At 38.7% G+C, this 25,000-nt stretch overlaps 4 protein-coding genes across 5 annotated transcripts; all 4 read left to right on the forward strand.

The window, feature by feature from the left end:
• The first annotated feature begins 6 nt into the window (after positions 1–6).
• LOC129411184 (talin-1-like) lies at positions 7–7,289 on the forward strand. The gene is made up of 11 exons (XM_055161106.1): positions 7–86; positions 174–290; positions 506–691; positions 1,118–1,225; positions 2,622–2,727; positions 3,383–3,507; positions 3,715–3,840; positions 4,171–4,233; positions 4,307–4,489; positions 6,095–6,220; positions 6,305–7,289. The coding sequence occupies exons 1-11, from the start codon at positions 60–62 to the stop codon at positions 6,437–6,439; spliced, it is 1,302 nt and encodes a 433-aa protein (XP_055017081.1). The 5' UTR covers positions 7–59; the 3' UTR covers positions 6,440–7,289.
• On the forward strand, positions 6,448–15,416 carry tpm2 (tropomyosin 2 (beta)). 2 transcript variants are annotated; one of them, XM_055161107.1, is made up of 10 exons: positions 6,448–6,585; positions 7,787–7,923; positions 9,016–9,141; positions 12,402–12,535; positions 12,867–12,984; positions 13,192–13,262; positions 14,137–14,212; positions 14,678–14,740; positions 14,813–14,882; positions 15,081–15,416. In XM_055161107.1, exons 2-10 carry the CDS (start codon positions 7,810–7,812, stop codon positions 15,161–15,163), a joined length of 855 nt encoding a protein of 284 aa, XP_055017082.1. In that variant the 5' UTR covers positions 6,448–6,585; positions 7,787–7,809; the 3' UTR covers positions 15,164–15,416. The 2 variants fall into 2 exon arrangements, with proteins under 2 accessions (XP_055017082.1, XP_020782257.1); XM_020926598.2 differs by lacking the exon at positions 6,448–6,585 and having other exon boundaries at positions 7,683–7,923.
• Positions 15,417–16,795: 1,379 nt separating this feature from the next.
• Positions 16,796–23,417, forward strand: il6st (interleukin 6 cytokine family signal transduce). The gene is made up of 16 exons (XM_055161109.1): positions 16,796–17,089; positions 17,334–17,415; positions 18,111–18,413; positions 18,499–18,646; positions 18,725–18,879; positions 19,340–19,494; positions 19,611–19,767; positions 20,104–20,177; positions 20,301–20,556; positions 20,664–20,834; positions 20,912–21,013; positions 21,120–21,266; positions 21,340–21,480; positions 21,840–21,936; positions 22,019–22,100; positions 22,266–23,417. The coding sequence occupies exons 2-16, from the start codon at positions 17,346–17,348 to the stop codon at positions 22,866–22,868; spliced, it is 2,661 nt and encodes an 886-aa protein (XP_055017084.1). The 5' UTR covers positions 16,796–17,089; positions 17,334–17,345; the 3' UTR covers positions 22,869–23,417.
• Positions 23,418–23,809: 392 nt separating this feature from the next.
• Positions 23,810–24,995, forward strand: purg (purine-rich element binding protein G; the record flags this gene model as incomplete). The annotated part of the gene is made up of 1 exon (XM_020926287.2): positions 23,810–24,995. A coding segment is annotated over exon 1 (891 nt), but the record flags the coding sequence as incomplete, so codon positions are not given.
• Positions 24,996–25,000: the final 5 nt, after the last annotated feature.

Consider the following 25,000-nt stretch of genomic DNA (forward strand, 5'->3'; position numbering starts at 1 on the left):
TTGGAAATCTTATTAGTGCGACAAAGGCAGCTGCGGGCAAACCTCATGATGACCCCAGCATGCTTCAGCTAAAGAACTCTGCAAAGGTAATACCCCAAAGCTTAATACTACGCTGTATACTCAATGAAGAAAGCATTATAACTTGCATTTAATGTTTTTTATTACTGTTTTAGGTGATGGTTACCAATGTGACATCACTCCTAAAGACTGTAAAGGCAGTGGAGGATGAAGCCACAAAGGGCACCAGAGCTTTAGAGGCCACAATTGAACATATTAAGCAAGAGCTGGCTGTAAGTAACTATTTACTTAGCAGAATGTAATCTCATGTCACCCATTTACAATATGAGGAGTGGAAGAGGTACACACAGGCACTGACACTCTTATTTTCATTTTTGCAACCGAAATTATACACATTTGCCACATGCAACATACCTGTAAAATGGCACATGCTTTTCAAATGTTCATACTGAAAGTTTAAACAGTTGTATATTGTTTGTGTCAATAGGTATTCAGCAGCTCTGATCCTCCACCAAAGACAACAACACCCGAAGAGTTTATTCGAATGACGAAAGGAATTACCATGGCAACAGCAAAGGCGGTGGCTGCTGGTAACTCGTGTCGTCAAGAGGACATCATTGCCACAGCTAACCTTAGCCGAAGAGCCATTGCTGATATGCTACACTCCTGCAAGGTAGACAATACAGATCACAAATGCAGAGGTTTTTGGTCTTTAGTGTGTGTACTATGTATGTATGGCTAGGATAGATAGATAGATACTATATTGATCCTGAAGAAATTCTGTTTTTCAGCAGCAGTATAGAAAAGTTATTTAAAGTTAGCAGTCCATTCTCTTGCATTGTAATTTATTATATTATTATTCTTGCATAATTACAATCACTAGTAGCAACTAAACTTTGCCAGAGATCTTAAGTAGCTGGTATAGGTATGGTCAGTTATACTGCCTCTGTGATAAAATATAAAATAAATAAAATTAGGTTTAAGCCCAAATGTAACAAGTATCTGCTCTTTTGGCATAGATTTTAACATGGACCTGGGAGTTGATCTATGGAACAATTCATTATCATATGGATCTAATATGTTTGTATTGCACTTACAGGAGGCTGCCTATCATCCAGAGGTCAACAGGGATGTGCAAATGAGAGCTCTCCGCTATGGGAATGAATGTGCCACTGGATATTTGGGTCTTTTGGAGCATGTGTTGGTGGTAAGACAACTTTTAAAATTATTACATTATACTTTCAGACACCTGCTGTCTGTTTTATTTTAAACCTATTCTCATCCTTATTACTACTTTCCTTGTTTTCATGTCACAAGTTCTTCTTTTTCTTTTCTGCTCTGTTAAATCTCATTAAACCCGTGACTCATTGATTTTGGTGCAAGCCGGTGAGTACACATCACTACTAACCTGTGTGTGAAGTATGACGGCTGTTTACTTTGTGTTATCTCCTACACGGGTCTACTATAATTTACAGTAGAAGTCAAACATTTTGAGACATTCAATTGTTATAGGAAGGTGTGTTGAAATGTATGCAAATATGGCAGAATAGTGATACTTCTAGGGACCTGAAAGTTTATTGTCCTGTTATATCAAAATAATAATTAATAAAGTGCTAATGATAAAAAGTGACCATTATAACATGCATGGACTTTTTCTTACTGCATTATTTCACTGCTGCAGTAAATCACGTGGACTAAGTAAGTTGGCACAATTCAGTTTTTGTGTATTCTATGTCTGTTCTATGTGTGTAAGTTTGTCTGGCTTGTGGCATGCATTCTTGTGTTGTTACGTCTGAACTTTATTTTCTCATGACAACGCATCAGGATAAACCCAGGCATGGCAGCGGCGAGCCCTGTTAATACTCTGCACCTGTCACTCTCCTCTCCAACCTGAATATAAACTGTATATCAACCTTAGATGGCCTGAGGTCATTGGCTACCACTAACATTGTAATTCAATTATAGGTGACATAATATGCTTTTGTAGGGGTATTTATTATTACACTATAACGTAAGCAGATCTTTATTTTACATTTTGTTTACTATAAACCACAATATTGACTTAAAGTTTAATAGTAGAAAGTAGATAGACCCTACATCCTACATAGTGAAACAAGCAGTGAATATTCATTTATCTGTATTTTATTTTGAAAAATAGCCATGAGTTCACTGCTTATCAATTTTCTTAGCACTTGACACTCAAATACCGGACAATACAGAATTATTCAAACACACATAAATTATTCAAAATCATTTTTCTATTTCCTGTAATCTAATGATGAAGAAATGCTGTTAACATGGTTTAAAGCTCATAGAAGTTGATTTAACATAATATATCCCATTTAAAAGTAAATCAACTTCAGATATTATTCATAACTGATACTAAAAGAAATGTTGAAACAATATCATTATGAAGATATTCAATCTTCAAATCCAATATGTCACAACATCTGGAGGGGATCTGTATTTTGTGTATATAGTAACTATATTTGTTTGGTCAAAAAAGTTTTTACAAATTATCCCATACATTTGTTCTGTACAAAAAGTATCACTATTTTATTTGGATTAGTGTATTGATTTGTTTCCTGTGTTGATTATCATAGATCATCCAAAAGCCCACACATGATCTGAAGCAGCAGCTGGCCAACTACTCGAAGAAAGTGGCAAACTCTGTCACAGAGCTTATCCAGGCAGCAGAGGCTATGAAAGGTATCTTCACACTTCTACTGTTACCTCAATACAACAAATATCTAGTATAGATTTACCAAAGATTTATAGTGTAAATATTCCTACTAGAGGTTGGACTTGGGTTTGTCATGCTCAAAACAAACCAACCAGATTTAGAGTCATGAATGCAAATGACTCTGACAGTAACCTGAAGAGGGATTAGGCAGTGCCCCTTGTAAACTTCTACAGTTTCAGACAGCGCTGTTGGGAGGTCTCTTGCTTCAAGCTAAAGTACCACATACCTGGTGTGATTCAACGCATGATCATGTGTCAAATGGAGGCAGGAAATTCCCCATCACTCTAGAGGAGTCCCTGCTCAGTTTAGAGACATTATATGCAACTGAAACCTGCTGGATCACACTTGGAGGCCCCTTACGTCATTCAGTCATCAAGTCTGTGTTGCGATAATGATAAGCAGTAACATGGCCTTGTACATTATACTATACTATTCAGTACATTCAGTTCAATAATGGAATATGGTAATTACATAAACCAAATAAATTTATTGCATTTTTTTACACTTCATAACAGTAACAATTGTTTCAACTGCAGCTAACAAATATATGTTTATAAATGGAATGCAGGTGTCAATATTGTGTTTTTATGTGTTTTTGTTTCTTTTCTTTTTTTAATCCAGGCACTGAGTGGGTGGATCCCGAGGATCCCACTGTTATTGCAGAGAATGAACTGCTGGGAGCAGCCGCAGCCATTGAAGCCGCTGCCAAGAAACTGGAGCAGCTGAGGCCAAGGACCAAACCCAAGGTCATAGAGCTTTTTACAGAGCAGAGTCTTGACAGTGAGCTTCTTAGCCTCAGCACAGGGTCAAATGTTTAGGGTATAACCTCTTCACACCGATAAACTGTACCTGTCTTTACCTTGTTAGCACGCCGGCCTGAGGCTTTGTTTGCTCATGCTCCCTTTGCTGTTTTGAGATAGCTCACGTAACTAAAAGTCTCTTTTCATACTCAGGAGGCAGATGAGAGCTTGAACTTTGAGGAACAGATTCTTGAAGCAGCCAAGTCTATTGCAGCTGCCACCAGTGCCCTGGTCAAAGCTGCCTCAGCCGCGCAGAGGGAGCTGGTGGCACAAGGAAAGGTATGTCTTAATCACCTCACACCATGATGTGGTGCTAAAAACACTTCCACACTCCATCCCAAACTTATGTTTCACAGCTCTTAAATATCATACATTTCAATAACTAATGGATTATTATGCATATTAAGTACATATATTTTCTAATATTTTAATATCCAATTTAGACAGTAAATTGTCAGTTTACTGTTGATTATAACACAACTGCTTGGTAGGATGAATGATTTTGCTAAATTAACACATTTAATATTAACAACTCAAATATGTTGTCCCATGTATGTATGTTTCATTACTATATAACTTATGTGGGGCTAAGCTTTTATGTTTTTATAGGTGGGAGCAATTCCTGCCAATGCAGTGGATGATGGACAGTGGTCACAAGGCCTTATTTCTGCTGTAAGTTTATTATCAAATCTAACTGTGAAACATCAATCATCAAAAACCACCTGAACTATTGTTTGCTTCTCAGGCTCGTATGGTTGCGGCGGCAACAAACAACTTGTGTGAAGCGGCTAATTCCGCGGTCCAAGGCCACGCCAGTGAGGAGAAGCTCATCTCTTCTGCTAAGCAGGTGGCAGCCTCAACTGCCCAGCTCCTGGTGGCCTGCAAGGTCAAGGCTGACCAGGACTCCCAGACAATGAAGAGGCTACAGGTTGGCACTACATTTTAACATCTAGAAAAGCTCCACTGATACTGTAATACGTGTTGTTATGTTATGCTTTGGTGTCTCCAAACATCTGCATGTTCATAAAGCAAACTGATTCAATCTTGTTTAGTTTGCTTTGTTTTGCCTTGAAGCTGAAGTCTTGAGCAGTAACAAAACCACTGATGAATAATAATTACTTCAGTTTGGAGAAGATAATTAAAGGGAACTACAGCAAGAATGCTGTTAAGCATAAAAGCTAGTGTTAAGATCAAAGTTGTCTTAAAACCCTCTTATCCTGCCTTCTCAAACTGACAATTAATACTAACAAATGCATTCTGACAAGTACGATACTTATGTGTCAGTAATGATATATAGCTGCGACATGCCGAGTAAACAAAAACCCTGTGTCCCTGTGAAAAGTTTATCTTGTACTAAATTGGTATGTTGTATTAAGCATTCAATTTATTAGTTATTTAGTTATTAACAGAGTGTTTGTAAACAACTACAACATTAAGAAGTGGAGTGTTGGAACCTTCATAATCATACTTTCTTTCCAGCTTTTCTTTTAAGATCACTGTAATAAATACATAACCAAGCACTATGAGGACAGTATTGAATGGTGTAAACAGCTAACTAATTATTTATTGTATCACATTATTGTTAAATACTTTTAGTTTTACCAATTACTGCTTATTTGACCTTTATTTGTAGCGAATGCAGTCAGTCCAAAACACTATATTTAATAACTGATGTATTCTAGTGGTGAGCACATCAGGCTGCCTTGCCCAGCTCATATTCACTGGTCCAATCAGCAGTGGCTTATCTCCTCCTCTTCTGGGCTTGCAGCTGCCACCACAGTAATTCCCATACATTTATGTCTATGAGCCCTCTGGAAACAATCCACCAATCAGGCCATGGCACCTTGAGCTGGAAACATTAGCCTTGATCTATGATTACTCTCAGCAGCAGCATTTGCTCTCTTCACTCTTTGCCGTGATGCTTTTTAAGGCTACAATTATCAAGTGTGCTGTTGATTATTATGTTCCATTTGAAGCAACAACAAATGCACATAAAACTGACATAGTTTTCAATGGTAGTTCTATACAAATGCCAGTATTGACGACAACAAAGGGTCACTCTAATATTTTTTATGCTTTCACTATTTGTTCAGACTTGTTGCCTTTTGAATAGAGAAAGTTTGACAGTGTTATCGTGTTGAATATGAGATATGGCCAAACGGTAACATTCTTGGCAAATATGAACCAGCCAATGTGTTCTTAGTAAAGTTTGTCTTACCAGGACAGACTTTCTCAGCTCAGCCCCCCCAAGCCGCAAAAGGAGAAAATGTCCCTCTTTGTTGGAATGGAGAGGTCCAATGAAATAAATGTTTGGCCTTGAGTTCCATTCAGTAGACAGCTCTTGCCTTTTACAGATATACTCATGCTCAGGAGAAAAAAAACAGTGTGTTAGTAGTGAACATTTCCTTTCCTGGGCCTGTTGTTGCTGCCACAAGTCTACAGTCTACACTGTCTACACTATACACACTTGTTTGAAAATGCTTTATTAAGTAGCTGTAACTCATGATGAATATGTTATAAAACCTTTTGCTAGGCTGCTGGAAATGCTGTGAAGAGGGCATCTGACAACCTAGTAAAAGCAGCACAGAAAGCAGCTTTTGAGGCCGAGGATGACCAGGCTGTGGTGGTCAAGAGCAAGATGGTTGGTGGGATAGCTCAGGTAAGTTGAACACTGAAATTATTGGTTTAACTAGTCAAATTTTTTCCATACTGTAAATTATTATTATTATTTTTTTTTTTACAGATCATTGCTGCCCAGGAGGAAATGTTGAGGAAAGAAAGGGAGTTGGATGAAGCCAGGAAAAAGCTGGCAATGATCCGACAACAGCAGTACAAGTTCCTCCCCTCTGAGCTGAGAGAGGATGGCGAGGACCAGTGAGCAAGTATAGGGCAGAGAGAAATACAACGATAATCCATAAGACACTCCTTTTTCTGCTGACTCTATGCTTCAACTCAAACATAACATATGGTGGATATATAATGGGCAAACCATGGCTACAGCGATTTGATAAACAATTATACAATGTAAGCATTATTCATTCATAGTTTGTATGAACATATCTTTCAAATGTTAAATCTTTCAATTGTTTTGCATTAGTATAGTACTTTTTCTATTGGAATATCTTATCTCTTTGTGTAAATGTTTTGAGTAACTGAAACAATGCTTTAATGTTTTATGCAAATGAACTATGCACACACAAGAAAGTATTATTTTAAGACACAGACAGTAATGATATTCAGACTGCAACTTGTCATACTGTTTGTAATTTAATTTAACCTTTCAATGTTTGTCTATATTAGCAATAAGTAACTATGCAATGAAACAACAGATTGGAAAGTATTTTTAAGACTTATGAAATGTATTAAGAGGTTTCTATAACATAGCAGGCTAAGCATTTTGATGTTAGTACAATGAGCTCTAGAATATAATTATGTCCCTACATACAAACCACAAAGCCATATATTTAACTTTAAACTTGTATTGACTGTCTTTGGTTTATTACCAGTGTTTCATTTACCTACTGTAATATTTTACAGTATCAGAAGCCTTGTGTAAAGTAAATGTATTTGATGGTTTCTCTGTTGCCTAAAAGTGTATGCCTTAAAGACCAAAATGCTCCATTGGAACAAACGAGACACATGGCAAAATGTGTATTTGTAAAATGCAGCGCCACATCAGAGGCATAAATCCTCTAAAATTTCTATATAATAAAGACAATCTTCATAAACTTTTTGGTATTTTCCTATTGTATTTTATGTTAGCAATATTATACAGACAACCAAAATTTCCACAGATTTGAATATACAAAAGTTTTTCTATCTCACTTCTTGTAGGTTATTGTACTTGAATAGTTATAGATCCAAATAATGCTGAGGAAAAAGTTTTAGTCCAAATTGCTCTCTCTTGATCTACTTGCTTTACTCTTGATTGCTGCAAATAAATAAATACTGACATATTTAACGTTATTTTATTCATTCAACATGCCCTAGCTTGAAATTGTTCTCGGCGGATGGTCTTTATTTATACACGCAAGTCAAACGCCCCACAGAGGCTGAACTATAATCGCTGACTAAATAAGGGCAATGTCCTCGTGGGGATCAGTGAGAAAAAAAGTATGGGGCTACTCCAGTTGCTACTCCATCCAAGATCTCTCAGACAAGCCAGGACCGCAGCCTCTGTCTCCGTTTGGATAACCCAGCGCTCCGTGTATTTTTCTTCTGGTAGAAAATCACTGAATCTGAGCAAAGATGGAGGCCATCAAGAAGAAAATGCAGATGCTGAAGCTGGACAAGGAGAATGCCATAGACCGGGCCGAACAAGCAGAGGTGGACAAGAAAGGAGCAGAGGACAAGTGCAAACAGGTGGGGCCCGCAGAGCGCACGTCTCACCTGAATGTGTCTATAGAGGGACGGGTTACGTTAATGGAGTTTTAATATAGAAAAAATAGATCATTTGTGAAACCTTTAAGCGGCGGTTTCAAACCTAAAATGTTACTGTATATGTTTAAATTAGGCTATTCATTTCTAATCAGTCATCTTATTTTTATTGAATGAAACGAGATTAGAATATTTCATAAAAATATGTTTAAAAGCAGGCCTTCTTTTATTCATCTGTTGTTATTTCCAAGTTATTTGTATTACCGAGAACAATTATTTTGAGAATAGTCTATGTGGTGATTCCACTATCACTAGCCCAACAAAATACAATAAAATAAAATAAAATAAAATAGCTTTTTAAAAATTATGCCACTTTCCCAACTCCACCCCAAGTCTGTGGGGATGACCTGTTGTCCTATCATTGCAGTTGCAATGAGAATAATATCTATTCATAGACAACTATTCAACTGCCCACATAGCTTTTGTTCCCGGTGGATGGCTGGTTTTACATAGCTTTTACAGTGCATCCGCAGTCACTTCTCTTTGGGATCATCATATACCAGCGGGTCTATTTCTGTGGTCCCCTAAGACCCCCGCCTTCTTTGGATTGTTGCTCTGCACAAAGAGACATCATAGAGTTTGGTTGCTGCCACAATGCCGACAGTGGGATCAGAACTGTCAGGCTATTTGAGACTCTGAGGCCTTACATGGATATTAGCTGGGCAGACAGTGAGGGGATGACATTTGTTCAAGGGACATTTAAAAGTCTGTCATTATGTACATTAATGCAATGTCAATTTACCAAGTAAATTATATGGTTTCTCTCATCATATAAGATGATGTTACAATATGAAAAATAATTTCAGTTAAATAAATAAATGACCAGTAATTTTATGAACTCATTTTTAGGAAACAATTCAAGTACTCAAGGAAATAAGTATGAAATTGAATCATTCAGGACAAAATTTCATTATCTATGCCAGAGAGAAGATGTGTAAGTATGATTGTATGTATACTTACTGTATAAAAAGCTGATGTGTTTTGTCTTTTGTGTCTTTCTCTACTTTCCTGGCCTAGCTAGAGGAAGAGCTGCTGGGTTTACAGAAGAAGCTGAAGGGAGTGGAGGATGAGCTGGACAAATACTCAGAGTCCCTGAAGGATGCCCAGGAAAAGCTGGAGCAGGCGGAGAAGAAGGCTACAGATGTGAGTGAGGGGCTGATTATACATCCTTAGTGAACATTAAGCCTTTTGTAGTCTGCTAGCTTCACTCATGAGAAATCAATAGGTAAATAATTCAACAGGTAGGCCTAAATAGACAAAATAATCCCACAAGGGTTGTAATGTTACACAATATCAGGTAGGCTTATATAATTCAAAGTAACATGAATAACTGTAGATGGCAGATGTGTTTAATATTAAGGTTATTATGAAGAGGAGAGAGAGGTAATAAACTAAAACAGTCTTAGGCAAAGCTAAGAGATGAAGAGACTCTTATTTTGGCCTAAAAAGGCTAAAGGGACTGTCCTGTTACTGAGATGTTACCAAAAAAGGAAAAGAAGTGGCAGTCGGGACTTTGTTTACATCTACTTTTTTACATGAAGATGTGTGTGGGGGTGATGGTGGTGGTCTCCGACCAGAGCTATGCATTAATTAAACATGGAAAATTGAATATGTGTAAAGTGGGACAGTAAAGTTTGGTCCCCTTTATTTAAGAGGCATACACTTCTGTGACTTTAAAATCAAACCTAGCCTAAAAAATACTGAGTTTTGTGAAATTGACATTGTATATTTTATCAAATTTAACCTGCTGTGCTGTCTTTGGGCAGTCACATCAAATTATTATGCTCACTCACTAAATAAATAGTAAAACATGTTGGGTTATAAGCTAATTACAACACTGCAGACTGACAAACATAACTGTCTTTAGATACCAACGACCTCTCAAATCACACAGGCAGGCAGGTGTTGATATGCGTATGGTGTGTGCCAAAAGACCCAGTTACTCTGAGGGTAGAACTGCCAACATTTGGGTCATGTGTGAATCGTTACCTTAGTGACCTATTGCTTCCTCACTAGTCCAGCGCATAACTCAAAGGAACAACACTAGATTCTAAGCTTATGCAGACTCCAAGTTCATGTAGTCTACACAAGCTCATCATGACTTTATAGCTTACAACACTTCTACAATGCTTCTAAAGACGACTGACTTTAATATAATTGTATTGTCCAGTGGTTTGATTATCATTATTAAAATGTAAATTAAAAGCCGCATTGAGTTAAAATGTCTGTAAACTGTTAAAATCAAGTGGAGATAGCCACTGCAGCACCAATAAAGAACGCAGAGAATAAAAGTATAATAAATAATTTATTACAAGGTTTAAAAAAATGAATTACATGTTTTTAAAGGATTTTTTAAAGGGGAAAAAAAAGTTAAAAAAGGCGTTAGAACACTAGGTGGGCCGGGTTAAAATGAGAGGGCAGTTCGTAGTGCGATGTAGGGGAGTCCGATCTTCAGTCGATTGATCCATCCCACGATCCCTACAGACAAAAACTGCCGTCACTTAAGGGGCAAGGCGGAGCTCCTCACTCCGCCGTTGGGTGGACTCAGTGTCGTGGTGCCCGTCTTTGGTTGCTGATGAAGCCCTCGTCCTATCGCTCTGTCCCCTCGGTGTCGTCGCCACGCCGCTACAACCACCGCAGCGCCCTTGACAAAGAAATTATCCTGGCAGCGCCCAACGCAACACACACTATCGCTCGCCTATAGCCAAAGGCTATCGAGCTGGAGCACCACGAACACGTGTAAAACATTTAGGGCCTGGCTCCACTGCACGCGTCAGCGTTTACGCGCGTAACCTCGCGAAACCACAGCCGCAAGTCCACGCAAAGGCGGTTACACTGGCAGCTGCAACAGGACGTACGCGCGCGACACTGGCTCTGTGTTTGTCAATGGGAAAGGCGATCAAACTTTACTGGGCGCGTTTAGCCACTTGTATCAGGTCTACAGTGAAACTAACAGATGAACAGACTTGTATTTACCTTCTGTACAGGCTGACCACGGCAAACGCGAGGATTTCAAAAGTAAATTTTAAAGCACTTACTGACAGTCTTTCTGGATCTGGAGTCTTTCACACGACACAGATCTGCCCCAGGAGCACGTTGTGCTGATGGTAAACGCACAAATACAACAACAGATTCATGCTCTCTGTGTATTTTGACGGGGATACGCGCCTACGCTCGCGTAGAGCGTCAAAAAATAGGATGGATCCTATTATCTGAAATCTACGCGCGCATGACGCGCTGCTCCATACGCGCGTCTAGCGCGCGCAGTGGAGCCGCCCTCATTCAACTTTCCATGCATTCTAAAAGTTACGCGTCCAAACGCTGCAGTTTTTACGGGGTTATAGGTCGGTGCTGAAGGCTTAAAAATGTAATAAAACTCCACAGCAAAAACAGATAAAAACAGCAAATAAAAACATGCAAAATTCTAAAATACTAAAACAAGCCTCGCATTGAGACATATCACATCATGTAGCCTCTTTAAATGACACAATTTTCTATATTGTTTATTATAAATGATCTTCTCTTTGAGATTTTAACATGCCATCCGTATCTTATTTCTTTTTATCGTACAACAATAGATCCATGTCGTATAAGCATTAAATAACGACCTGACTGCGACTGATGGCGATTTCATTTTGCAACCGGAAATGAAATGCCCAGCCACCTTTGACCCCGTTGTCATGGTAACTCTGCGACACAACTTTCCTCTTGCAGACAGAGCCGCTAAGAACCTCAGAAATAACGCCAGATCTAACTCATCAGCCTCATGGCAGCCTTCAAATCCGTAGATTCTGTGCGCAGGAAAATCCTGTCACTTCAACAAGTGGCGTACGATGCGGAGGACCAAGCCGAGGTCATTCAGAGGGAGGCAGAACTGGAGAGACAGGCCAGAGAGACGGTAACACTGTGTGGTGGAGGGACGCTTGATCGAATTTATTTCTTTATCGTGGAGGCGTGTTACTATAGGTTATGTTAAATAGTAGAAAAGTGTATAATCCCATACCGAGGATGCCAAAGAAGTATGTGAGCACATTTTTGAACGTCACATTGTTTGGCCTTAAAAATATAACGTTAGGCCACATCACATGCATTTCCCCCTGTATTATGTTTTCCAGTCAAAACTTCAAGCCAGACAGGCAGTTCACTTTTTTCAGATAGCTTATTCCATGATGGAGATCTGGAGAAGTGGCCCCAACCCCAGACAGGGATTGCATTTTGGTTGTCCAGACAGATGACATATTTGAGGCTAAATCTTATATATAGGGACATTTTTCCTGTCTAGCTAATGGTATTAATCAGTGATTATAATTAGTACTTAATTTGATGTTATATATTTAATGGGAGTGCTCTGGCATCTGTTTAGAAATTGAGCACTGTAACTGTCTGTTTCTGTGCGTGTGCAGGCCGAGGCTGAGGTGGCTTCATTAAACAGACGTATCCAGCTGGTGGAGGAGGAGTTGGACAGAGCGCAAGAGAGGCTGGCTACTGCTCTTCAGAAGCTTGAGGAGGCTGAAAAGGCTGCGGATGAGAGCGAAAGGTGACTGACCCATTATAGTGACTAATATCAACACATGTCCAGTGCACATAAATAGTCAATGTATATTGAATTAGGAATTAGTGATGTGTAATGTTAATGAACTTTTGACACCTCCGAATGTCATGTAAGCATAATGACAGATAGACAGATACTGTAACTCATGGGATTTTAACTGTGATGCATCTGTTTCTCAAGAAAATGTAGAACTACTTACTCAAACACTATGTCCCTGTCTGAAAGAGTCTTTTAAAACCAAATATTTCACTTTTTTTTTTTTTTTTTTTTTTATAAATTGTCACTGATGCATTGCTGTGTTCTTTCAATCAAACAGAGGAATGAAGGTCATAGAGAACAGAGCCACCAAAGATGAGGAGAAAATGGAGATCCAAGAGATGCAGCTTAAAGAGGCCAAACACATCGCTGAGGAAGCTGATCGCAAATATGAGGAGGTGGGGGATAATGTAGATGTTGTTGGTGATGAAGGTTGCCTGAATGTTGTTAATAAATAATTGTGGTTAAATAGTAATTTTATACCAATACACACACTGCTTTATCACTGCATTTCCCCCTATACACAATATTAGACTAGTAACAATACTTCCCATGAAGGAAAGAGAGAAATTAAAATTAATTCTGCTGCATTGTTCTGTCCACAGGTAGCACGCAAACTGGTGATTCTTGAGGGTGATCTAGAGCGTTCTGAAGAGCGTGCTGAAGTGGCTGAAGCGTAAGTCAAAACCTGTGCTGTGAAACTTACACTGTCACCAGAGCCCACATAAAATATTAATCATGCTAAATTAACATCTGTGCCAAACATCTTCACTTTTCTTGTGGCTTAATGAATAAATGTAATTTTTGTGGATTGCTTTTTTTTTTTTTTTTATGTATGTCTGTGTGAATATGACTGCTTTCTTAACTAACCCCACTTGGCTGTAAACTAAATGCTGCAGTCGTGTGATGGAGCTGGAGGAGGAACTTGGACTTATGGACCAGAATTTGAAGGCTATGATGTGTGGAGAGGAAGAGGTACAAGTCCTTCATAAACTCACTAAAACCACATGTCCATCACCTGCTGCCTCTGCTTTTAACTCTCTGTGCTCACTTTCAACACTGAACAGGGGCTGCACAGTATATCAAACAAAATACTGATATTGCAATAATCGATAATGCAATAAACTAAATATCTTCTGTTAGAAGGTTTTATTTATTAAAATATAAATATATATGATCAATTTAGCCTTGCTTTGGTCTTGGTTTAGAGAGTTTGAAGTAAATAAGCCATGTACATTTTTGTTTAATTGAACACATTTTGTATTAAAAGTATATTAAACTATCACAGTTATATAGTAATTGCAATTCTTATCATGGTTTAGACAAATCTGCCCATATTTTCACATATTGTGCAACCCCATACAACATTTTTGCTAAATCTTAAAAAGCATGTGTTAAATAATGCAGTAAACAAAGATATCAGTAATGTCATGCACTGCATGCTCCTCCCCATAAGATGTGCTACTATTAGTTGTGTTTGAATTACTCTATTTTAGGCTTCATCTGCTCTCTTTCCCTTTTGTTGGCTTTCTCTCTTCCTAAAATAATAGTAAATCAGGTGATCTTGAAGAAGAACTGAAAAATGTTACCAACAACTTGAAGTCCCTTGAGGCCCAGGCTGAGAAGGTACAGCCTCTGTTAAAAAAAAAAAAGTAGTATTAAAGAAACAAAACATGCGCACACACACAACACACACACATAAAACAAACACAGTGGTTCCCAACCCATTCCTTTCACATGGGACATATATTTAGGACATATATTTTGGACAACAGCACCCATGCCCCGAGGAAAAAAATAAGCAAGAAATATTTTTTATTATTTGAATTTATTTTTTTGGATAATAAATTTAAAACCAAGCATTTTTTTTATAATGTTATGTGAGCTGCAATGTACCAGCTACATTTCGCTTCCTTTTCAAAACTATTGGTTACCCACTCTGTACCTCTTGTGACCCCTAGTGGCAGATTTGAGACCTATGTTGGGAATCACTGTTCTCTGTACAGTAATTATTATAAATCACGCAATGTTTTATTGACAATACAGAATACTATTCAGTCTTTGATCCTGTTTTCTTATTTTGTATTTTAGTACTCACAAAAGGAGGACAAATATGAAGAGGAAATTAGAGTTCTCACTGAAAAACTTAAGGAAGTAAGTTTCGAACATCTCAATGTTTCTTTGTGACACTCTGTACCCTTTTTACATATTTGTAATTTGTTTCAGGCTGAAACTCGTGCTGAGTTTGCTGAGAGGTCTGTGGCCAAACTGGAGAAGACCATTGACGATCTAGAAGGTAAAACACAGTAGCTGCTATAGGCTTAAATAAGTCTGTAAAAACAGTGAAGTTTTATTTAAAAAATTAAAAAATTAGGTGTACAGAGATATTATAAATCTGTAAATATACATCTTAAACTTTTCTTCCCTCTATCCTTTATCCTGATGTCTCTTCTCTTGGTGTGTGCTTCTCCCTGATTGTCTGTGTGTCCTGCAGATGAAGTTTATGCTCAGAAGCTGAAGGGCAAGGCTTTGAGTGAGGAGTTGGACTTGGCTCTTAATGATATGACAATGGCGTAACTTCCTCTGTTCTCCTCCTGCTGCACCCTGTCCACTGCTGTCCGCTCGTACTCTTGTCTTGTCTCATTCCACTCTTAGATTTGAAACTCCCACTCTTCCGTGAACTCTTCTGTTATCTTTGTCTTACTCAACAAGTGTTTCACCACAGAAGGCTGAGTCATTGCACATACAGCCACATTTTCTGAAAGACACTGCCTATTGTTAAATTGCTTAATGTTTCCTGCTCCATCTGAAATAAATCTTTTAAATCCTTGTTTCTTTTCTGTCCCTTTCTTTCTGTATCAATCACTAAGTGAATAAGTTATGCTGGGGTTAATAGGTTACACTTTATATGGACTAACTGACACCCTAATTTGTCTTAATAAAGCATGAAAAAAGACTTAATCGTACAACTTGTTTATTAAATATTTAGAGGGGTGGTTAGTTAGTTAGGGTAAAAATGGCTAATGGTTAGGCTAGTTAGTTAGAGTAAAAATGAAATAGTTACTAAGCCAGAAGCATTCTTAATAAAGATGTTACCCATAGGGTACATAGTACATAACAATTAATACACTAAGTTTATAATATAAATGTTGGTACACTGGTGTTTGAGTCAGTCTAGTTTGAATTGTTGCTGTTTTGTTATATAGATTCTTTAAAGCCAGGCTATATAGGTTTCTTAAATCATGCCACTTTATCCACTTTTCCAGAGAAACTGGCCAAAGCCAAAGAAGAAAACTTGGAAATGCACCAGGTATTGGATCAAACTCTCATGGAGCTTAACAACCTATAGATGTTTGACATAAACCATGTAACAAGACCAAACAAGAGTATCTTCGATTGGGATCCTAATGCTCACCTTAACTCTCAAGTATAACTATCCTCAATTGTCTGTGGTACACTTTTCTTTGAAATAATTCTGGAAGAATAACTATTGTACTTGGCATTGAAGCACTTGTTTGGAAGATGTAATGAATGTAAAAAATAAAAGCATTGACTGAAATGTGTGTATTTATTTCCAGGAATGACATACCATGTCAGGGAAAACAAATAAGACTATACCTGCTACGTAATCACAAGATTATTATTATTTTCTTAAAACCAACCAAACAAATGAAACAACAAAGAGTCCAGAAACCTTGTTCTTGTTCCTTGTATGCTGCAATATTAATCTATCAAGGCTTAATAAGACCACAGCTATGTCCAAAACTGCAAACATATCCCTATCTCTTCAAAATGTCATTTCACTATAGCAGCAGTTGATTTTTAGGGTATATCTGTCTTTATTGTTGAAAAATATTTTGTTGAAAATAGAGACTAGGTGAAAAATACCTTTTCTGAGCCCTCAAGTTTCAAATGCAGTACTCAAACATGCAAAAATCCATCTACACACAACTGTAAGCTAATAATGCGAGAACATTAGGCTCTATAACAGGGTTATAAGTTCAAAATCTTGATGTTACATGTCCCTTTATAGTGACAAATTATTACAATTATTATTTAGTTGGATCCCCTTTATTTACAGCATCAGTGCCCTGTACACTGCTTGAGACCTTGCCAGAATATGAAGGGGGCGGAGACATACTGGAAGTGAACGCAGCGACGTCTCCTCCGCCCAACCCGACATCAGACCACAATAACATATTTTCTGATCAGTCTTTTGCAGATCTGTAAAGAAAGTACAGCACTGTAAACGTGGGTGTGGGATTTATTTGGTCCATAACATGGTCCACTCCACACAACATTTGCAAATCAGAAAAGTGGCGCTGCCATAGACAGTTGCGACAGAGGCGGTCTCTCCTGACGGGAAGTGGGTGGGACTACATTCCTTACCCGTCAATGGTCAGACTAGTTCTCAAGTGTCTAAACCAAATGTCCGACATCGTGTGTTATCCATTTATTACCCCCCAAAAAATGATAATTTAGATTTTCTACTCAACATTGGTGGTAAGTAACTTCAGATTATTTTTTATTCAACTACATGAGCAACATGGCGTCAACTGCGACACCAACGTGACCTAGAAATGCTAGTGCAAATTCGTTCATAGTCTCTTCTAAAACATCGCTAACTGTGTGGAAACACTAGCTCACATGTACGTTAATATGTGGCATTAATGGTTTTTACATGTACAAGAGACAAATCAGACTAGAAACATGTTACATAGAACTGTTAATCGTGTTTATTTGTTAGTGTTTCGGGATCATGGTCGCTGTACGAGTGGTGCAGCTGGTTGTGTTGGCCTGTCTGGCCTCTGTTATCGCCTCTCACAAAGGTCAGTATATTATATATGCTTTAGGTTTACTTGAACTACTTTATTTTTAGAATCATCTTCATTACTTACAGTTGTTTTTTTCATTGAAAATACTGCACGTACTACTAAGAGTCTGTAAAAATACAAATCCTGTTGAGGTAATTTGAGGTGAATTAACTGGATTTGTACTTGAATGTAAAAATCTATTTATAGCGAAGTGGATTGTCAGATCTGCAGTATCCTTGATAACAATTATAACAAGTATACATTGAAGGATAGGGCTGGGTGATGTGGTAAAAAAAAAAAAGTATTATTATTCATCTATTTTTTCCCCTGAATTTCTGAATATAGCTTTAATTACAATGAACAGACAGACTCAAAAATCTTGCCTCCTCTCATAATTGACATTAGTTTACTCTGCTACAGGGTTAACTGATAGACCTATGGGTTATAATGATCCAAACTGATTGCAGTGATATACAAACCATTTGATCAGTTTGTATAAATTCAATTAGTTCCACAGCATATAAAGTGACGTTGTAAATACAACTCAAAAGAAATGATTCTGTTCACATGTTGGCTCTTTTGATTTTAAACAAGGACAGAAAGATAGAGAGAGGTTTTGTGCCCCCTAGTGGAACTGTTAACAGTTCTAGTACTACAGCATATCTCCTTGGTTATGTTTTCTACCTCAGATCTGTTCTCTTTTTTTCTAGATAGTGTACACTATTTGGTGACTGCCCCACAAGATCCAGAGCTGCAGATTGGGACAAACTTCACAGCAACCTGTATTATCAGAAACACAACTGAAGTTACAGCAAATGACCTATTCTGGAAGCTCAGTCAGAGACGAATCCCTCCAGAGCAGTATACTAAGATCAGTGAGACTGCTCTTAATGTTACCATCACAATCACCAGTGAAACCCCTCAGTGGCTCTTCTGTGATACCCAAAAAAATTCAGAACATGTCAAACTCAACCAATGGAAATATTTCCATGGCATCAAGTTAAAAAAAGGCTGTAAGTTTTGTTTTTCCAGCTGCAGCAATGCAGGATTTGTGTGATATTTTTTGTATAATAACTTACTTTCATTATATTCGATTAGATTTCCCAAAAAAGCCAGAGAATCTGACTTGTAAGGCCATTCAAAAGGAAAGGTCTGTCTCTCAGTTCCTCTTCTGTGAATGGGAACCAAAGCAAAAGCAACCCGGAGATTTTAGCACAATTTACAGAGTGAATGTCCATGTTGTAAAGTGAGTACATTGTTAGAATTGGTGTGATCTATACAATTAATCTTTTGTTTCATAGGTGTATGTACTTTTTCCTTGCAGCTTCAAAAACTTCACTAATACTACAAATGTGAGCAGTGCTATTATAGACACAGAGATTTTTCCTCATTTTTTGTCACTGGACATCTGGGTAGAAGCAGAGAATGTGCTTGGGAAAGTGGAGTCTGATCATCTACACAAAGAAGCCAATTCAGTTAGTAAGTAAAGCTTGAATTCTTTAGCTGAGACAAATTCTATACAAAGACATCTAGTATATTTGATGGATTGAAGATTTCCTGGCAGAATAACCATTTAGGAAAATAAAAGGCCTCATCCCCTGACAAAAGATGTCAGTGGTACCATACAAATCTATACATTTGTCTGTTTATCCATAAAACACTGAGATATTTTTTGGGATCTTTTACCTCAGACACCAGTGGGATTTAAATGCCTTTTTAGAGACAATAGGAAACAATACATATGAGACAATACAAAATCCTCATACAGTGGACAGAACAGCACACATGCACAGAATCAACAGGGGCCTCAGGAAAACCACTGAGTTAGGTTAGCATTTGAATGAGGAGGAAGAAAGGAGGAGGTGGTCATTGCCAGGCTATGGATTCGGGATAATGGTTGATCTTAGTTTCTGTTCTGACCCTCTGTTTGTTTTTCCAGTAAAGACAGACCCTCCGTTGAACATCAGTATAATTTCAGAGGACAGTTTTCCAACATCGCTCCTGCTAAATTGGACGCGTCCAATTGAGAAATTTTATATGCATTTAATTTATGAAATTCGGTTTGCACCAAATGGTTCCCACAACTGGTCTTATGTAAGTATTTTTTAATTAATTTTTTTATTTTAATTTATTTTTATATTTGGTTGTTTGTTTGGCTTAACTCAATTTCTAAAATGTTTATAATTGAACATAATTTATTTCACCTTTAGGTGCCTCAAGCAGACACAAGTATTGACATACAATCCTTCAGGCTTCAAAACCTTCGACCAGACACTGTTTATATCACTCAAGTCCGCTGCAAAAATGACAGGGATGGCTACTGGAGCGAGTGGAGTAACAACTCAACAAAAAGCACACCTACGTATAGTAAGGGTCACTTTAAGACTTACTGCTCTTGTTGACAAGGAGGGTATTCCATCACTTAGTGGGTTGGGTTTGGTAGTTGGTAGTTGGTGGTAGTTGGGTTTTTTGACAATCTTGAGACAAAGCTAAAATAATCTTGACAGTTAGCCTGGTCCTAACCAGGTTTGTGTTAGGGTGCTTTTTACTACGGCAACTCTCCACCAACTCTGGTTAGACACTTTGATGGAATGAAACTGAACTGAGGATTTGACAAGCATGGATTGTGCAAATAAGCCAGATTTAGGCTATAGCTTACTTTATGGAATAACCCCAAGAACCTAAATGTTTGTATTTTTGCAGAACCAACAAGTAAACCTGATGTCTGGTATATAAGTAAATCTGCAGATGGACAACATGTACTGTTGCTCAGTAAGGTGAATGACATTTATTTGATTGAAAGAAAAAATATGTATATAATCACATGTGCCAAAAGAAAATAAATATTGATTAATAATGCTTTTAACATAAGTGATACAATTTTTGTGTGTCTTTTTCAGGAGCCTGAGTTTGCCAATGGAAAGATAATAAAGTATCAAATCAACATTCAAGACTCCAAACTCCAAACTCCAAACAAAAATGTGTGGGAAACGATCCCTGTCACTAATCCAAATGCAGTCAGCAGCACTAAGCACATTACTGAATTGAAGCAAATTCACCTCAATGAAAAAATAACTCTTGTTGTCAGAGTCACTGCTGTCAATGTAAAGGGCAAGTCTCCAGTGGCCACAATTGTGATCCCTGAAAAAGAAAATGGTTTGTGCCTTCACACAGTCTTTCAGTTTGATGATTGATGTGTATTGTGTGTAGCCCATTGTATTTGAGTGCCATAACAAATGTATCTTCTGTGTGTATAATTCTAGTGCCCCCTCCAGTGCAGAAGTTAGAGGTATATTCTCAGGCAGAGAAACTGTTTGTTGAATGGATCGCTCCCAACAGTACAGCAGTTTCCGAGTATTTGGTGCAGTGGACCAGGGCTGGTAAGATAGACTGGCAGAGAGAGAAGAAGAACATTAGGAAAACTAGCATCCGAGGTAAGCTTATTGGGTGCTTTAATGTAATTGTTTATTATTAAAAAGTTGATTTATATATTTTATACTTGTATTTTTAGTAAACCTTGAGAAGTTTGTTAGGTACAATGTGTCTGTGTACCCTCTCTACTCTGGATTGATTGGGAAACCATTACATGTAGAAACATATTTAGAACAAGGAGGTAACTCATGCATGCATTAATAAATACAGCACATTTCTCTATTTATAATTATTTCAAAATTTAACAAAATACTTAGCCATATTATAGTCACACATTGTGGTTACAGCTCCAATGGAAGGGCCCTCTGTTAAACTCAATGGAACGCCTGGATCTACAGAGGCCCGTTTGATATGGGAGGAACTTCCTAGAGACAAGCAGAGAGGCTACATCTCAAACTACACAATCTATTACACTGATGGGACTAAAACTGAAGGTATGGTTCTAGGATGATCTTTTATATTATAGATTGAAACTTTGAATTGATCATTTGAATGCGCATTTTGCAGCTATCACAGTCTCACGGGACACTCTTTCATATACTCTGAAATCTCTGGCCCGTAACACCAGATACGATGTGTGGATCATTGTTTCAAACGTCAAGGGTTCTGCTCGTGGCTCTAACCACTCCTTTACCACTCTCAAGTATGGTAAGTGGAAAGTCTTCATGTTTACTTCTCTGAAAATATTTTCCTCTGTATATAACGTTTTTGTCACTGAATATTTTGTGAATGTTTTATCTCTTTCTGACTACGTCCAATCTGTATTGATTTCTTCCGAACAATTTTATCAAGATGATTGTATTTCTTATTGTTTGGAAGGCCTTGCATTTTAGAAATAAAGATACCCTTAGTCTTGTCTTTTTTTCCTTACTTCAAGACTAAAATTTAAATGAGAAAAAAAGATCGGAATATCAGAATATCTTACTATTCTTATTATTGTATCCACTGTCTCAGTTGTTTAATTTCTTTTCAGATGGTAACTTCTATTTTAATTTATTTCTCTTTAGCACCTGGTGAGATTGAGGGCATTGTAGTTGGAGTGAGCCTGTGCTTTTTATTCGTTGTTGTTCTGACCATGCTGATCTGCATCTGTAAAAGAGATGTGTAAGTGCAAATATCAAATTATTCATGTTATAATATAGACCGTACTGTTTTGATTAGACATTTTTGTTTTTTATTATTTTAGCATCAAGGAAAGTTTTTGGCCTCAAATTCCAAATCCTGGAGCAAGCACTATTGGGACCTGGTCTCCTGATTATCCTATTAAGGTACTTGCACATGGAATACAGTCACAAAATAAAATACTTCAGTCTTAATCTTTGCTGAAGATGCTACTCCTCTTACTGTTAATGTAAATCTCTGTTTTCGACAGACAAATGTTTATATTCACATGTAGAACCAAATATAATGAGTTATTTGCCCTGTGTGAATAGGCTGAAACTTCAAGTGAAAACTGTCTGTCTGGCATCAGTGTACTTGATGTGGATATTTGCGATGGGAAGTCAGTCTTTGAGGAGGACAAGGCTTGTCTTCCCCTTAAGAAGGACAAATATATGTCCGAGGAGCACAGCAGCGGTATCGGAGGCTCCTCCTGCATGTCCTCACCTCGGCAGAGTGTATCCGACAGTGATGAAGGTGGTGATGTTGCTGACACAACTGCCAGCACTGTGCAGTACTCTTCAGTGGTAGCCTCTAGTGGATACAAGGGCCAGACACCAAGCCTGCCTTCCCAGCAAGCTGTATTTTCCAGGTCTGAGTCCACACAGCCCCTATTGGAGTCAGAGGAGAATCCAGACATGCTGTCACTAGAGGGCAGCAGACAGTCCCAGCGGTTTCCTCCTTTAAGCCTCAGTCATTGTGAGGGGAACTCTGACAACCCCAGTCAGGTGGAAATGGAGGCAAAGACATTGGACTTCTGTCCAGCGGGAGAAGATTCAGAGGACAGGGAGTCTGATGATGCACAATCCCACGAGTGGTTGGAAACAGCACCCATCTCCAGCTATATGCCTCAGCTGGGTGGGTACAGGCCACAGTAAAACTACAGACTCAAACCTGAACATTGTAAAATAGTATGTGCCTTTTATGCCTTTGTTAAAGTCAAATATTTCAATCCAGATTCAAGAGACTGAGTCTTATTTTGCACATTACAGCTTGTAGAGGCACTTAGCTGTACATTTACAGTGCAAGCTGAACTCACTTGAACTTTTTTATTTTTGAATGCAGTCCACTGCAGCAACAGTAACTGGCCATTCTGCTTCTTTGTCCATTGTCCAGACTGTTGACTGTGGGTTTTGTGTTCCCTGCACCTTGTTACCTGTTAAAAGTGTTACACTACTTTTTTTTTGCCTTGTCCATCTTCACTGACATACTGAACCCATGCTAACTGCCAACAATATTGTGGAGACATCATTGTGATTGCATGCACAAATGTTTGACTTGTTAATAATGTTAAATGCATTTTTATGCAGTTGACACCAAAATCTTAAAATAAGGCTGTTTTTATCCATTCTCCTCAATAATATGGACTACAGATTTGTTATACTCTCATTGTGGATGTAGAAGCAATAAAATCACGTCCAACCAAATTACCTTGGGTCAGCAATAACATGTTTGTTGTAGTCTAATAAAACCAACTACTAAAACTGTTACAATTTTTTAGTATATATAGCGCCCTATTAACAGTCATTTTAATCCTGCGTCAATTGACGCAACTCCTTTATTCATGTTTATTTTATTCAGCAAGCAGTCGAACAGTCCAATGATCGACATGCTTCGGATTGATTATTTGTACTTTATGACAAAAATACATATGCGTAGATTTCTTTCAAAGGCTAAACATGCTTCGTGTAAATTTGGTGTGCATTTGTGCGTGCGTGTGTACGGCATGTCCCTTTAACAGAGGTATTCTCAGGACAGGGAGGGGGTGGATAGGTTCAACGGGTTCATGTAGTATTGTACGCCTCCTCCCATTTCAGGTTGGCTGCTTCTCTGACTCCTTCAGCAAAGGGGTATCTTTTAGGCAAAAAGGTGATGGAAGACGCTTTGGCGTTTGCGAGAGAGTAGTTAAATAGTGTACTTTGACCTTTCTGCCAGGACAAGGAAACTGGAACAGCTGACGACTCCAAACTAGCTGCCATTTTCGGGTCATTTGAGGATAGGAGTTGTTTCCCGCAGCCAGCAGCAGTTGTTGCATGGATTAGCTCTCCTTTTCGGCTGTCACTGGCATGGGGGCATCGCTTTGTGTTGCACTGTTTACTGGGGGAATATAAACCATGATGGCTGATGGATGTTGCAGAAGCATGGAAAGAGTCAGGGGTAAGATTGCATCAGATCCTTCTTCTCAAAGAACATATCCTCCTCAACAGTTCGTTCAGACCGGCTCCACGCAACCTCCTCAACAGGGCAGTGATATCCAAGAGCTGGCCTCCAAGCGCGTGGACATCCAAAAGAAGCGCTTCTACCTGGACGTGAAGCAGAGCGTACGCGGACGCTTCCTAAAAATCGCAGAGGTTTGGATTGGCAGGGGGCGCCATGACAACATCAGAAAGAGTAAACTCACTCTGTCCATGTCCATGGCACCGGCTTTGCGCTACTGTCTGGGGGACTTTATAGACTACTATGCCAGGATTGGGCTGCGGGGTAGCATTGTGCCCCCTAATCTTGAGGACACGCGCAGGAGACCACAGGAGCAGCAACTGTCTCCTACCGGGTCCGCGGCATCTGAAGACCACGCGCACCGTGTGCTCAAAAGCGAGTTTATAGAAAGGGACAACAGAAAGTACTTTTTGGATCTGAAAGAGAACCAAAGGGGCAGGTTCCTTCGCATTCGACAAACTGTCAGTAAGGGATACGGCACCATGGGTTACTATGGCCAGGGCATTGAGCAAACCATCGTGCTGCCCGCGCAGGGTCTCATTGAGTTCAGAGACGCGCTGTCGCAGCTAATTGAGGACTATGGGGACGACGACGGCGAGGACCGCGGCCAGGCAGTACGGAACCACGAAGACGAGCCAGAGCTCCCAGAGGCTGCGTCCTTCCGAGTGGACAACAAGAGGTTTTACTTTGATGTCGGGTCTAACCGGTACGGAGTCTTTCTAAAGATCAGTGAGGTACGACAGCCTTACAGGAACACCATTACGGTTCCACTCAAAGCCTGGGCTCGCTTTGG

The sequence above is a fragment of the Boleophthalmus pectinirostris genome, unplaced genomic scaffold (genome assembly GCF_026225935.1).
Source record: "Boleophthalmus pectinirostris isolate CB_2022bp ecotype Guang Dong unplaced genomic scaffold, ASM2622593v1 HiC_scaffold_34, whole genome shotgun sequence".
NCBI classification, from domain to species: domain Eukaryota; kingdom Metazoa; phylum Chordata; class Actinopteri; order Gobiiformes; family Gobiidae; genus Boleophthalmus; species Boleophthalmus pectinirostris.